This window comes from Tenrec ecaudatus, chromosome 7 (assembly GCF_050624435.1).
Source record: "Tenrec ecaudatus isolate mTenEca1 chromosome 7, mTenEca1.hap1, whole genome shotgun sequence".
In the NCBI taxonomy this organism is placed as follows: domain Eukaryota; kingdom Metazoa; phylum Chordata; class Mammalia; order Afrosoricida; family Tenrecidae; genus Tenrec; species Tenrec ecaudatus.
The window spans coordinates 101,471,229-101,485,957 of NC_134536.1; the positions used below are offsets into that span (position 1 = coordinate 101,471,229).

General features: G+C 42.2%; 1 protein-coding gene across 9 annotated transcripts in view; it reads right to left on the reverse strand.

Annotated features, from left to right (window-relative positions):
* Positions 1-626: 626 nt before the first annotated feature.
* The window catches only part of RIMS1 (regulating synaptic membrane exocytosis 1), a 257,595-nt gene continuing 243,492 nt past the window's right edge, over positions 627-14,729 (reverse strand). For all 9 annotated transcript variants that reach the window (XM_075554901.1, XM_075554903.1, XM_075554902.1 and 6 more), the window contains 5 exons: positions 8,906-9,044; positions 6,624-6,736; positions 6,061-6,162; positions 4,979-5,118; positions 627-3,349 (listed from right to left, as the gene is read on the reverse strand). In XM_075554901.1, coding sequence (XP_075411016.1) covers positions 3,131-3,349; positions 4,979-5,118; positions 6,061-6,162; positions 6,624-6,736; positions 8,906-9,044 — 713 coding nt within the window. In that variant the 3' untranslated portion in view covers positions 627-3,130. The remainder of the gene's footprint in view (positions 3,350-4,978; positions 5,119-6,060; positions 6,163-6,623; positions 6,737-8,905; positions 9,045-14,729) is intronic.

Sequence of the window (14,729 nt, forward strand, 5' to 3'; positions counted from 1 at the left end):
TTTGGCCTCCCCTTCCCTCAGCCGAACAGGCTCTGTCACGTCTGTGGATCAAACAACTGCTTAGGTTAAGGCTTAGTCACCCGTGTTGAAAGCTGCAAACAAGTGGGTGGGTGGGTGAGATGCTTTGCTTTGTTGTCTCAAAGTTGGTTTTGGGTTAGCTTAGCTTATTTTGCTTCACCAGGTCAAAGCCAGCAGTCAATAAAAAATCAGCAGTGCTTAGAAGATGGAGGGCAGCATTGGCTATTTTACCCACCGCAACACAGCACCCAACTGGTGCTCCCCAAGTACCGTCAAACAAAGGACTGCGATTTCCCAGACGCAACATGTGCAGCTGCGATAGGAAATGCCAAAAGCGAATACTTTCTTCTAAGATGTCACGTTCAGGGGCTAATCCATCTATACTTGATATGCTGATTCACCAAGGCTCCATTACGATAGTTCAGACAGACTGCGCTTGCTTTTGTTAAGTTTGTCCCCGCTAAGGTAAGGTTCTACAAACCAGTGAAGGGCCCAGAAGGAAGAGATGGAGAATGGAACCAGATGTCAGGAAGAGAGACGCCACCACACAGTACCTTGCTTTGGTACATTAGTTGAAATGATTTGACAACTGGACAACAGGGTTGCCTCTTTTATTAGCACAAACAGCAGCAGAAAGACAGCCTTCCATTTGATTCTCAGTGAGATTTATTGTTTTTCAGAATGCCACTTTTCAGAAGTGTAGTCATGTGCTCACTTAGACAGGCTGACAAAGTGAAAACTTGTATGTGATGCAAAGTACCATTTGGGCCGTAGAGGAAGACATACAGAGTGCAGTGACAAGTCAAGTCCAATGCCCCCCACAAACAACACATTCCAGTCTCCCCTTCCCATGCGCTGGCTCCCAGGGTGCACCACAGAACCCACAATGGAAATCTGTCAAAACATAGAACACGGATGGCTACCGGCTGACATGAAAAGTAAATTTTATTCAACATGTTTACATAACATGAGTTGGAAGTTCATTGAAAAGCACAGGGGAGTGTTAAGACAAGCGGTCCAAATAGAAAGATACCACCCAATTAATATGAGTTGATTGCTGGCCACTAAGACAGAAGGGAATCCGGGAGAAGTGCGCCGATGCTTCAGCTCCTCCTGCTCAGCGCCGTGAGCAGGGCTCCATCTGCGCCCCGTGGAATGATGGGCAGAGAAGTCTGGCATGTAGAAATGATAATAAAGAATCCACTTGGTGCAGGCAGTATGTCTATGGATTAAAACCCGGTGTGTACACAGTGTCTACATGTGTTACAGCCCCACAGTAGGAATCTACACCAAAGTATGTATTAGAAGGAATTTGGTCCGTCGTACTACATCACGTTTTCCAGAGGGTAAAAAATAACGTCCATCTATAGACATTTCACACCGGACTCACAGACCGAGCCTGGCTAAAACTTGCAAAATGTCTATAACGAAAATGGATGGCTTAGATTTCTCGGTTATTTCAGTATAGTAATTAGCGAGCAAACTGTACAGGTACATGCAACGGACAAGCTGGCCTATGCAGAACTAACATACACGGTTAAATCACCTTTTGTTTCTTTTCTTTTTCTATTTATGTTTTTGTATTTTTATTTTATTTTTTTACAAAATGTGCATGCAGCTTTGAACAGTTCCAAGTCATGCCGCCCCAGGTGTGTAATCACGGGGTCGTGGTGCTCGTCCGTGGAGGAGGGGGACACGCCGTGCGCCTGCGGAGGCTGCAGGCTGGAGCACGGACACACAGAGCCGTCACTAGGCAGCGAGCCCAAGGCCCAGGAAAACTCAAAGGAGGAAAACGTAAACTGAGATTTGACTTTTTGTTTGACACCCCCCACCCCCGCCTGTGCTGCGCCCCCCAGTGTGTGTCTTTGCATTAAAAAAAAAAAATCAAGCGTTGTGCTTGCATCCATCTCAAAGAAACGTGAACTAAAATTTGATTTAAAAACCCCCAAAACATTAGTTTAGTGCGGACTGTTTCCCCCGGCCTCTCCAGTGAAACACCGTCCGTGTTCCTTCCAGGGCAGATGAGGAAGACTACGTGGAGACGTGGCCCGGAAGCCCGGGCATCGCTAGACGTGCCATGGGCTCGTAACCCAGGCTCCGTTCCCAGGCCCCGTTTCAGGAGGTCGGAAGGGTGCTTATCCACATGAGCAGAGTTGGGATTCTTTTCGGCTATCAGGAAGGAGCAGGCGCGACCAGGAGCGTTTGCGAAGCACAGTTATGCAGGAAATCTCCGTCCCCAGCATTAGTTGCAGATGGATTTCTTTGAAAGTCTTCCATGCAAAATAATGGAAAACGTAAACTAATTTTGGAGAAAGCCAACAGATATGCTCTTCGTGAGGGAGAGGAATTGGTGGTCATTTTAATTTGGAAGTGAGCTTTCTGTTTTGCTTCCGTGGGGTTTTCTTTTGGGTCTCCACAAAGAAGGCTTGGAAGGGTTATGGAATGAAAACCAGCGGAGCCCTTCCTTGGCCTCACTTCGTCTGGCTGGAACACATTTTGGGGAGATGCTACAGAGACAGTTTCAGCCCTTTTTGGGTTGTTTTTTGTGTTTTTGGTGCTTTTGGAAAAAGAAAGGAAGGGTCTCTGTCACCATGATGAGGCCTGTCGCGGCCCAGCCCCAAACGAGCAGAACTAACCATTACAGTGAAACCCAGACAGAACCCCAAACCAAACGATGCACACACAAAGTACACAAGAACGAAACTTCACGAACACCAGAGAATTCACACTGCTTGTGGTCTGAGTAGAAACGTGTAGGACACGGCTTTTCACAGCGTGAGAGTTTCCAGTTGGTTCAATTTGGTGCGGTGTGTGGGGTGTGTGAGTGTGTGTGTGAGTGTTTGTGTGTTTGACATTTCCTCTCCTTTCTCTTTGCCAGCAGCATCAGTGACTCTCACCAGCACACAGACTCTTACACGATTTGATAGACTGCCATGTTCTGTCATAAGAAGCCAGGTTTCAAAGAACAATTGGGACATAGTATTGAAAAACGACTACAAGCAAAACACAGGTTGATTGTCTGTCTCCAACAATGCATTTTGATCTTGAACTATCTGGTTCTGATTATTCTCCTGAAAGTCAAGTTTCCTGGGATGACTCTGGTCTGCGTTCACTATGATCGAATGCAGGGTGGCCCGGTTGAACTTTCCAGAGATGACTGGGAAGCCCGGCGGGTGAGGGGAGTGAGAGTGGGGTCCACCAGCGATGAAGGTGGGAACAATTTGTACCATCCGATCACCATGCTGGAGAGATCGAGTTCTTCCAGCAAGATCTGAGCAACGCCCATGAAGCATTTATGGTCCATTCTGCCATAGTCCCCCCAGACAATTACCTGCAGAGACAGAGGAACACAATGTCACTCCACCTCCTCTGCTTCACATTCGAAACGTAGGTCAGCGTGGCCCAGCAAACGAAGGAGGAGAAATGACTGGACCGAGCGCTGTGAGGCTGCAGATAAGTAAGGATCTATCCGAATCGAAACACTCACCGTTCTCTATCTCCAAGACAAAACAGATCATTTTAGACTTAATGACATCCGCATGGTAGTTCCCTGGTCAGTGAGAGGTATTCTCTACACTCCATGTTAAAAAATGTGCATGTTTATTTGCATAGACGTGTAACCTGTTTCTTGAGTACCATCATGTAAGCGATGTGTGGAGCCAGTGATAGAACAACTACCATGTGTGAGCCTGGGGGGAATGAGCCAAACCAGCCAAGGCTGTGCAAAATGGAGCGCATGCACCACGAGCCAGCCAAGGCTGTGCACAATGGCGCGCGTGAACCACAAGCCAACCAAGGCTGTGCACAATGGTGCACGTGCACCACGAACCAGCCAAGGCTGTGCACAATGGCGTGTGTGCACCACGAACCAGCCAAGGCTGTGCACAATGGTGCACGTGCACCACGAACCAGCCAAGGCTGTGCACAATGGCGCGTGTGCACCACGAACCAGCCAAGGCTGTGCACAATGGCGCGCGTGCACCACGAGCCAGCCAAGGCTGTGCACAATGGCGCGCGTGCACCACGAGCCAGCCAAGGCTGTGCACAATGGCGCGCGGGCACCACGAGCCAGCCAAGGCTGTGCACAATGGCGCGCGGGCACCACGAGCCAGCCAAGGCTGTGCACAATGGCGCGCGGGCACCACGAGCCAGCCAAGGCTGTGCACAATGGCGCGCGTGCACCACGGGGTGGATGGACGGAGCATGATTGATTGATGGCTTGTGTGCAAGGAGGAAAGTGGAAAAGTTATTGTAAGCCGCTCACTTTCGATAACTTTTTAAACCAATTTTGACTTGATCGGGCGACTGGCCAGTATGTCAGTGACCTCTGGTCACCTCGAGTTGGGGTGACACAAGCTTTCCTTTGTCCTCATGCCCAGCTTCTCGATTCTCACCTTTCGCGTATTTGTCAAACGTCTTGCATGAGCCCACACACTGCTGTACAAAGGCAGGTAGAGATAAATCCACGTGGCTCGATCTACTGGTCACCTTTGCCAAACTGTCTAATTGGTGTGATCCTTTGACACAATCTTTAAGATGGGGATAATGAGACCTATCTCAGAGAGCCATTACAAAGCTTAAACGAACTACTGCATGTAGCACACAGCGATACCTCCATAACCGAGCCTCCGCACAGAGTTCCCGTCCCTCCCTTCTCCTTTCTGTTCCAAATCTAGGGCATAGAAAAGTGGGTGAAGGGATATGTTGGACAGTGTAAGACATGACAAAATAGTAATAACTGATAAATTATCAAGGATTCTTGAGGGATGGGGAGCGGGGAGGAAGGGGAAAAAGCGAGGAGCTAATATCAATGGCTCAAGGAGAAAGCAAATATTTTGAGAATGATGATGGCAACAAAAGTACAAATGGGCTTGACACAATGGACGGATGTGTGGGTTGTGATAAGAGTTGTATGAGCCCCCAATACAATGATTAAAAAAAAGAAGAACCTATGACTGACCTGAAGAACTTTACCCTGCGGACTTTCGTCAAAAACCAGGGATTGTTGATACAAAGGGTCGAGGGTTTTCCGCGCAATTCTTGTCTTCTTCTTGGCAATGCAGGCGCCGTTTTCCAAAAGATATACTTTGACGTAAGGAGCTGAACAAAGGTAGAGTATAAGAAGTTAATCACTGAATTAATGCCGTATGAGCGAATTAGAGGTGCCTATTGAATGCTTCCCTTTTGACTACTTAAACCCTACTAGAATGCATCCAGTATGTATCTACATTCTCTGCGGTTGGTTAACATCCACATGCCACCACCACTGTCATTTTTGTAAGAAGCCCTGCTGGCCCAGTGGACTGTGTTGGGCTTCTAACTGCAAGGAGCCATGCTGCAGAGAAAGATGAAGCTTTGCACGTCAGTGAAGAGCTTCTGTCTCAGAGACCATAGGGGCAGGTCTCCCTGTGCTGAGTCGAGGTGGAGGTGAGGTACTGTCATTTGCAAGTAAACAAGCACGGCTGTGGTCATAAGACTTGTACTTCAGCTGCCACCCCAGTGGAGGTTTATATCTTTAGGTTCATGGTTTCCTCTTATGATAAGAAAGACAGCATTGTTTCCCTTTATCTTTCTAACTTCACATGGGCCCTGGCGGCACAGCGGGCTACATGGAGGACTGCAAACCACAGGGACAGCACGTGAGCCGCTCAGCCACTCTCTGGGAAAGATCAGGCTTTCTGTTCCCATACACAGGGCCCGTCTTGGAAGCCCACAGAGGCAGTTCTGCTCCGTCCTCAAGGTCTCCATGAGTCAGAATGGACTGCCCGGCAATGCGCTTGGCGTGTTTGGATTTTGAAATGGGCAAAAGTAAGATGACTGATATGCTAAAGACAACCACAGCGACATTCCTTAACACGACCATATTCCTCCTCATAGTTTGAGAGCAACGGGAACACGAGGATCCCTTTTTCAGAGAAACAACAAAGAAAAGCTGCCAATTTAATCAAGCAGATGATGCCAAGTTAAATTCAAATTCGAGTGTGTTGAGTTTTTTGTCTATTTAATATTCTCTTGCCCAAACTCAGCAACCCTCCTCCTTACCAGGGGTAGATTTGGAGCCAGGTTTCTGCGTGAGGCTCCGTGCCCTGATGACTTCCACTTCTAAGTGGCCCTTTTTATCCTCCATTCCAATTTGTATGTCACCTGCAAGAGGAGGGGAAGCCAAAAGAGTGTCCGCCTTTTGACAGATGCATGGAGTGTAGGGAAAGACAGAAGAAAGGGACGGGGGGCTTCTAAAGACTCCAAAGTACAATCTTTATCATCTTGATTCAAACCAAACAAGAAACCCAACCGTCTCTAGTGCCCTCCTCAATCCCACTTTACTTTTCCCATCTCCAAATCAGATGTTGAAGTGTACATCTTCTTTTTTCTGGTAGTAATTCAGAGGTTACGTGTTGGACCTCAAAGTCAGCAGTTCGAAACCACCAGCTGCTCTTCAGGAAAGAGATGAGGCTCTTCAGTGCCATAAAGAATTACTGTTTCAGAGACCCACAGGGACAGTTCTACCCGAACCAAAAAGTTTCTTCTCACTATTCTGGCAATTTATAGGGCCCCTCCAACCATGAAACATTAGATTTTTAGGAAGGAAATTCAGAGCTCCTTACCCATAGCAGGGGTGGCCAGAGTTTGTCTGCCAACAAGCTGGGCGGGCCCCAGTCCATCGAGAAAATCACTGAATTGACTGTCAGCACCCAGCCGCACTCCAGGAAATATCAAGCTACCAGCAAAAGGATGAAAGAAAAACAAGCGAAACACAACCCCCCCAAAATTAGATCTCATACAACTCTTTAGGTTCATTTTAATTTGCCTCCTAACACATATCGTGAAATATAAACGTTACTTAAATAACCTGTCTACTCACTAATTCTTTATATTGCCACTGGGTCAAGCACATAAGACCTCAGCCTTATACGTTCTACTCAAGAGGGATCAGTTACTTCTGTTAACATAGTACATCTTTTTGATACTTGAAAATTCAAGTGCCTTTATAAATATAATACTGATATATAAGGTATTATGAAAAGTTTCATATCATATACTTTATAAGGAAAATTGATCATGAATGCTAATGTTAACGTTTTAAAATGGGGCTGATTCTTGATTCAATATTGTAGCAAAGTGCAGATTCCTATTTATAAATAAAAATATTTATTTATCTGTGAATTTCATTGCCCAATACTTTTATTTAGTCCACCTGGAAGCAAATGAGTGATCACACTGCACGACACACTTAGGATATAGCTCTGCAGATCATTTACTCTGCTCCCATCAACTGTAATGGAATCCTAGGGCAACAAAACTGCGCTGATGCTTAGTTGGCACTCACTAAGAATGACCCGATAGCTGCAAGAGTGTATTGCTTCTAATGTGTTTTCACCTCTGTATCTTAATCCAAAGTATGGGAAGTAGAGCACATAATGTTATCCCAGCTAAAGACGACACAATTAATCTTGGAGATGTTAAGGGGCTTCTCCATGATTATGGCAAAACTTTTTTTTAATAACAAAAAAGAATAGTCTTAGATTTTTGTGGTATTTTATCAAATAATGGCATTTTGTCAGCAAGTACATCTGCATAACCTTCATGCCTAGTAATCTTTGCTCTTAGTTTGTGTAACTGCTAGCAGCAAGCACACACATCATTAGATCAAATAAGCAGGATCCATGTTTCAGGAATGGTAAAAAGATGTATCATACATGGTAGCTTGGCACAATTTCATTTAATTTTCTAAACCAAAAAATGAAAAGAAAACTGCCAGTAAAAGTAACGGGAAAAGAAATCGTAGCTATCAAGCTAGAATATGAGGGATCTGAAAAGAAATCGTAGCTATCAAGCTAGAATATGAGGGATCTGAAAAGAAATCGTAGCTATCAAGCTCGAATATGAGGGATCTGAAAAGAAATCGTAGCTATCAAGCTAGAATATGAGGGATCTGAAAAGAAATCGTAGCTACCAAGCTAGAATATGAGGGATCTGAAAAGAAATCGTAGCTACCAAGCTAGAATATGAGGGATCTGAACCCTGGCACGCAAAGAACGAGGTGAAATGTGTGACCAGCTGGAGAGTCATACTTACTCCCTTGTGAAACTCACCACATCACGAAAAGTATAGTTTTAGCAAGAAAAATTTTAGCATAGTAAAATGCTATGTGCAGGATCTAGCCAACATTATCAAACAGGAAGAAGCAACCAAGAAAATAAAAACAAAACTCTAGTTACATATTTGTAGAACTTAAAAAATTTGATAGAGAAAAATACAACGAGGAAGACAGATTCTTTTATTTTCACCCTAAGGTAAAAAAGAGTCATCAATGTTTCAAAAGAAATTTAATCTACTATGAAAATTTTCATTATGAAAATGTTAGACTTACAACTTTGACTCCAAAAGAGTTAGGAAAATGGGAAACCAGCTCCTCATTTCTAAGTTTTCAAGTAATGGTAATGGAATGGCCAGATTGAGTTTCCCATGTAAAAATCCACTGCTGGCAAGCAGATTTCAACTCTGAGCAAGCCGAGATAGGGCTTCTGAGGCTCTGAGTCTTTATAGGTGAAGATAACTTCCCGTATCACAGAACTCAGCAAACGTGACATTTCTATATTAAACATACAGTGAAGAACAATTTTGAGGTTGTTTTCCTCCCTCAGTGGACAGAAATAAATGGCTCCTATTAATGGAACATTTCCTTAGCCCTTTGAAATGTAGGAGCATTTAGATTTAGAAGTGCTTATCATAAGAGGTCAGGAGGGGTTACAAGAGATGGTTGGATACTGGTTAGAAAACCAAGAAACAACACACCTGGCACAGTAGTCCTCGCGACATTTGTTATTTTACCAACTACTCAACAAGCTATGGTTGGAAAGGGCTACGGGCGTGCGGAGTCACTCACTTTCCCTCAGAGCTGTAGCTGTTGATGCTGCCATCGGTAGACTCCCGGCTGGGCTGCCTGACCATCTTCCTCATTTCAGCCGCCATTCCGGTTTCTGTGCTTCTCTGTATAGTGCTTTTCAACTTCTTGTGGCCGGACTCTGGTGGAGAGAGTGAAAGGAACTCTAAATTTCATCTGGACAGTTCTCCCTTCCATAGTGACTGCTTCTGAAGACAGCATAGTTATACACAGGATTCAAAGTTCAGTAAACATCATTACAATGCCAGACATTCTTTTGCTTAAGTACGTCTCTTCATCCAAATGAGCTTTGGTGGAGAGAAGAGCAGGGGAGGTGCACAGTGTCACAATCCCAGACTCGCTAAACTTGACTGAAGAAACACACTCATTATGTTGCTCAGCCCGTCGAGTCAATGAAAAGCTGCTCAGCTGGTCGAGTCAATGAAAAGCAGTGAGCTTTCACTCAGCAAGACAACGCAGTGACAATACCTTCTTCTTCATCTGAAATTCTCCGAGGTATGGGAATAAACTTAACAGATGGGAGAAGTGGTCCTTGGAACTAAGCTCTGGCGTCACTGCACATATAGAGAAATCTAATAGAAAAAGGCATCTCATTTTGTAAAGTTTTAAGAGAAAGAGGCATTTTATATAGCACATAGGTTACTTAGGTAGATATAATAAGTATTAGTCTAATTTCCAATGTGACCCAGCAATCTCCCCCCCCCCCACCCCTTTTCCTAGCAGCATGATATCTCACTGGTTGTTCTGGAAGAGGGAGTCTCTGGTAGCGTGGGGACTTACATTATTGTTGTTAGATGACATTCAGTGGGATCCAACTCGCAGCGACCACAGACCGCAGAACACAGTGCAACAGAACAAACCACTGCCCGGTCCTGTGCCGTCCTCACAATTGTTATGTCTGAGCCTGTTGTTACAGCCACCACATCCATCCATCTAACTGGGAGTCTTTCTTTTCTTTTCTGACCCACTTTACCAAGCATGATGTTCTTTTCCAGGGACTGGTCTTTCTTGATAACATGTCCAAAGTACCTGAAACGAAGTCTCACTCTCCACCCTTCTGTAGAGCATTCTGGTTGGATTTATTTCAGCCAATAGAGACTTGTTTGTTCTCTTGGCAGTCCATGATACTTTCCTTATTCTTTGCCAACATCATCATCCAAATGCATCAATCCTTCCATGATCTTCTTTATTCATTATCCAACTCAGGTGACTGAAAATACCACACACACTTGGGTTAGGTGTGACTTAGTCCTTAAGTGATATATTTATTCATTGACATTTTAACAAGTTCTTGTGAAGTGGATTTGCTCGATGCAATGCCATTTGATTTCTTGAATGCTGATGCCATAGCTAATGGCTGTGGAACTAAGTAAAATGAAATCCTTGACACCTTTTCTCCATCATAATTTTGTCCGTTGGCCCAGCTTTTTTGTTTTTTTTACATTGAAGGCTGCAGTCTTTGAAATTCACAGGTAAGTGTCAAGTCCTCTTGGCTTTGTGCTAGCAAAGTGTGTCATCTGCATATTTCCTCCACCTGGAATGTTGTGTTTAGAGTCATCGATCGAAATGCTCTCCATGGCTTGGTATGATCCACACTGTTGAATGACTTTACAGTCAACAAAACACAAAGAAATGTCTTTCTGGTACACCTTGCTTTCAGACAAGGTCCAACTGATGTCACCAATGAGATCGCTCTTCTCGGATCGGCTTGAGCTTCTGGTAGCTCCATGTTGATGGCCTGCTGCTGCAACTGTTGTTGAAGGCTCTTCACCCCCCCCCCCCCCGCATGTGACAATAATGCTTTTGTTCAGCAATTTCTGCAATCTGGTCACTTTTTTTTTTTGAACAAAATGGATCTCTCCAGTTGGTTGGTCTTTCAAGTTTCCTTCTATACACTAGTAATGTTCCTAGTGCTTCATCAGCTTGTTAAAAACATTCCAATTCCAGTTTTTTTTTTGTCGATCCCTGGAATCTTGTTTTTTTGCTAATGCCTTTGGTGCAGCTTGGACTTCTTCCTTTACCACCACTAGTTCTTGATTACATGCTGTCTCTTGAAGTGGTTGGGCACTGACCAATTCGTTTTGGTACAGAGACTCTGCTTTCCTTCCACCTTCTGCTGATACATCCTGCATCACTCAACAGTTTGCCAATAGAATCTTTCAATATTGCAACTCAATGCCCAATTTCTTTCTCCGCTTGCTATGCTAAGCATGTTCTTCCTTTTGTTTTTCTAATTCCAGGTCCTTCAGACTACATTGTAATAATTTACTTGGTATTCTTGATAGTTCCTTATGATATTTTACATTCAGCTCTTTTGCTTACTATTTCTTCCATTTGACTTAGCTACTATACATTCAGGAGCAAGTTTCAGAGTTATTTGGACATCTATTTTGGTCTTTTATTATTTTTTCCAATAAAAAAAATAACCTTTCACTTTCTTCATGAATGGTGTGATTTCATCCTACACCTCACCAGGTCTTCTGTCATTAGCGTACAATTCGTCAAATTTGTACTTAAAATGCTCTCTAAACGCAGGTGGAATATATTTGAGGTCGCATTTTGACTCTCGTGGACTTGTTTTAATTTTCTTTATTTTTAACCTGAACTTACAGATTACTAGTCTACCCCACCGGTGTCCTCTGGTTTTGTCTTGTCTGCGCTTCTTCCTCACCTGTTTTCACAAACAAAGTCAGTCTCTATTTGGTGAGATCCAGGTGTCTAGTTATCATTTGTTGCTGAAATAAAGGCATTTGTACTGAAGAAGTCATTGGTATTATACAATTACATCATATGATCTCCAGATTGGTTTCCATCACCAGGGCCGTATTTTACAATTACTGATTGACTCTTACTTTAAAAAAATTATAAATTTAATTTCAGATCATTAGTAATCATCAATGCATCTTAATTACATATTTGATCACTTTCAGACAAAAGAAATATTGGTAAATTTCTTTAACTTCTTCATCAATAGCTTTAGTGATTGGTACATACATCTGAATAATTGTACTAGAGTTTTTTTGGAAATTTTAAGTTTTATTGACATATAATTAACATTTCATACAATTCAAAGGTTTACACATATTAAAAAGAGTTGTGCAGTCATCAGCACAATTTTATAACATTTTCTTCATTCTAGTACTCATGATTATTAGCTTTTTCCACCCCTACCTCCTTGCCATAATCCTAAAAATCAATTAACCCCGTTATTTTCTCTCTATATAGATTTATTTATCCTGAATTTCATCTAAAGAAAAACATACGAAACAAACCTCTCAAAATACTAAGATAAAACACAGAAAACTCAATTGAAAAGAAAGCAGAAAATAATAGAACCATAACTCAATTGTAATTTAATGGGTCAAAAGGGAAAACAAATGATAAAGGGTTAAATGTTAACTACATCGCATTAATCCACTTTCCCACGCACTGTCTGAAAGCAAGCCTATTCACATCTCCTGTCAATGGTCAGAAGAAATACTCCAGACACTTACTCCATGTGGAGTTTCTACAAATGAATTTTGGGGGTACACTGTCATCCATAGCCTTCTGCAAAGCCGGTGCTCAAAATGTAAGCTCTAATACAGTTCCCTCCCTGATATTGGATTTTATTATGTATAATTTGGATCACACAGGCTGGTTTGCTTTTTCTGAGTGAGAATAAAGAGAGTCAGATAGAGTGCTGGAATCTCATTTAGTTGGCTGCTTGCTTCAAGACAATATCTTAAGACCCCAGATGTTATTCTTTCTGATAGGTGGACACCAGCTGCTTTCTTCATCGTGCTTTACTGTAGCATCCATCCCTTCAGTGATCTCGTCCTGTGGGCAAGTATCTTTGAGTAGGCTGTGTACCTGGACTTCCTTGTAGGTACACTGGTAATACTCACAGACAGTGTGAATCTTGAAATGTTCTTCCTTACAATGAATGTGACACCATTTCTCTTAAACTTATCATTTCCGGCTTCTTAAGTAATATGATTGTCTGACTGAAAATGGTTCATGCTAATCCACATCAGTTCATTAATTGATCTTCATGTGCTCCATTTACAATCTTCAACTTCCAATTTCCTGCCTTCATAATTTGTGCACTCTAAATTCCAATTATTAATACATTTTTGCAGCTGTTTCTTTTCATTTTGAGCCATGTCCATCAACAAGTAAAAGTTTTGAGAATTACTGTGTTCACATCATTTAGGGTGACTCTGATTTGAGGTGGCAGCTCTTCTTCAGTCATATGTTTAGTGCCTTTCAACATCAAAGACCCATCTTCCAGCACTCTATTTGACGAGGTTTCACTGCTATTTGTAGTTCGATAATCTCTCAGATGTGGACAGACTATTTCTTGTTCCTAGTCTGGTCTTTGCATGGAAGTTCTGTTGAAATTTGCTCAGCAGGTATTGACTCTGCTGGTATTTGTAAAACCAATGACACAGCGTCCAGCATTACAGCAACCTGAAGATTACCACAGTGCAACAAACTGACAGATGAGTGGTGGTGTGCATTTTATTACCTAATAATTTTCTTGATAAATTCTAAGTTCAGAGCAACTTATTTGAGCCTCTTTGAAATACACATAAAAATGCCATTCTAAAATGTTTACTGATTATATGCCTGGGCAAAATCAAAAGATTATATAAACTTTTACACTTTGTAATACCTGAGCATGTTTTCCCTATACAGACATTCTACATTTACTTCATTTCCCCCTCTTTTTTGAATAATATCACTTAATATTCATTGATAGCACAAAAGGCTCTGTCTATATATATTAACATCAGATGTATATATTTACACACACAAACTTTTAAAACTTCATTAAACCTCTGTGAACAAAATTCCCCCAAACACTTATATAATCCATATGAAAAGCTGAATTTTTCTTATTTTGGGCACTTGCAACCCTTTGATGACTTGCCCAATCAGATACAATAGCTCACTGCCATTGAGTCAATTCTGACACATAGTGACCTCATAGATAATATTATATAGATAATACATATTCCATTGGTATCTCCCAGATGCTATTTCAAAACTTTTATCAAACATTTGTTTTTACTGATTAACAATTTTTGTTACTTTGTTTACAAAGACAATATATATATGATATACATTACCAAGAATTACAGAAATATTAAAAGTTGAGCAGTCTATAATTGTAACTCTTACAGAGTATGATGGTTATTAATTAGGGTCTGTCACATTTTCTTTATACACATATATATTTCTGTGATTCATATTCTCATAATCTTCCTCTTATTGGTTGCTTCTTCCCTGTCTTGGGTTTAAACTCCACTTTCAGATAATTTTAAGTGTAGGAAGGCCACAGAGTTAAGTCATTCCATCTTCTCCATTCTCTTGACACTTACCTCCTAAGTGACTGTGTCATAGTTTTAAATCTGTCCATGTCTTATACACCCTCTCCCAATGTATTCCCAAGGAAAAAGTTCTTGAGGCTAGAGTTAGTAACTATTAGCTTCGTTTAAAATCAAATAAGCATTTCAACATTAACATTGAAAATCAGAACTCTTTGTTGATCACTGCTACCATCACCACCTACCCCAACTGCATCCTTCTGCAGTAAATGGTACCTCTCTATTCAAGGAGGTGCTCAGGCCTAAAGCCGCATTATCATCCTTGATTTGTCCAACACATCCTATTGTCAGTCATCAGTTAATCCTGCTGATTTTATTTTTGTGATCTATGTATACACACGTTATCTACCTACCTACCCACCAATCTATCTGCGTACATTCAATGCCAGTAATTGGATTCTGATGCACAGAAACCCTAAATAGATTTTGAAGAC